At 50.9% G+C, this 760-nt stretch overlaps 1 protein-coding gene across 1 annotated transcript; it reads right to left on the reverse strand.

Annotated features, from left to right (window-relative positions):
* Nucleotides 1-154: 154 nt before the first annotated feature.
* PPTG_07397 (hypothetical protein) lies at nt 155-410 on the reverse strand (the record flags this gene model as incomplete). The annotated part of the gene is made up of 2 exons (XM_008901574.1): nt 155-190; nt 246-410. 2 exons carry the CDS (start codon nt 408-410, stop codon nt 155-157), a joined length of 201 nt encoding a protein of 66 aa, XP_008899822.1.
* Between the last annotated feature and the right edge of the window lie 350 nt (nt 411-760).

The following is a 760-nucleotide window of genomic DNA, read 5'->3' on the forward strand; positions in this document are numbered from 1 at the left end:
CATCCATAAATGCTCCCTCGACCTCCACCACACGGTCTCGAGAAGATCCAAGCGCATCAATGCTTCCTCCTCACCCCGGTACGTTTCGGTGCTGGATCCAGCAATTCCGCTCTCTCCACGGCCCACCGGATTTGGTACAACACCCCTCACTGGTTCATCCGAGGTACATTTCGTCCCAGTAATCTAGTCTCTGTTAATCCACCAAATTTTGGTGCATCCGGTACCATTACAAGCAGACCTTGTACCGGATTATTAGCGGTAGCAGTAAGTTCAGCTAACTCTAATGACGCTTCCTTCTGAGCGAGCTCCAGTGAAATGCCGTAGTCCACATCGTCTTCATGTTCTCCGCAGCTGTTTGCGGTGTACTCCTCCTCTGACGATCCATCACTGGAACTATCAACCGACGGCATCGTAGCATTCGCAACAACGAACGAGAATCGATTCTTGCGAGATCCTTGTACAACTCTGTTTTATTTCCGTGATTGCAGTATCTCCACTTGAAACGCTTCGCTTCAGGCGAGCGCTGTTCGTAATACTCTCAGGTTCAACTGCATCTTCGGCAGCCACTTGTCGATGTAGTCCGCCACGAGCATTGGGTTCTTGGTCAACCGTCACGACTCGACCAGTGTCTTCTTCACATTTAATAGAAGCCAGAGGGTCAGTAGTAGCCACTTCATCTTGGTGCACGGCTTGGGTTGGTGGTTCATCGCTGTCTTCAGCATCTTCTGGTAGCTGAAGGTCTGTTGCCGGCTGCTGCATG

This window comes from Phytophthora parasitica (assembly GCF_000247585.1).
Source record: "Phytophthora parasitica INRA-310 unplaced genomic scaffold supercont2.11, whole genome shotgun sequence".
Taxonomy (NCBI): domain Eukaryota; phylum Oomycota; class Peronosporomycetes; order Peronosporales; family Peronosporaceae; genus Phytophthora; species Phytophthora nicotianae.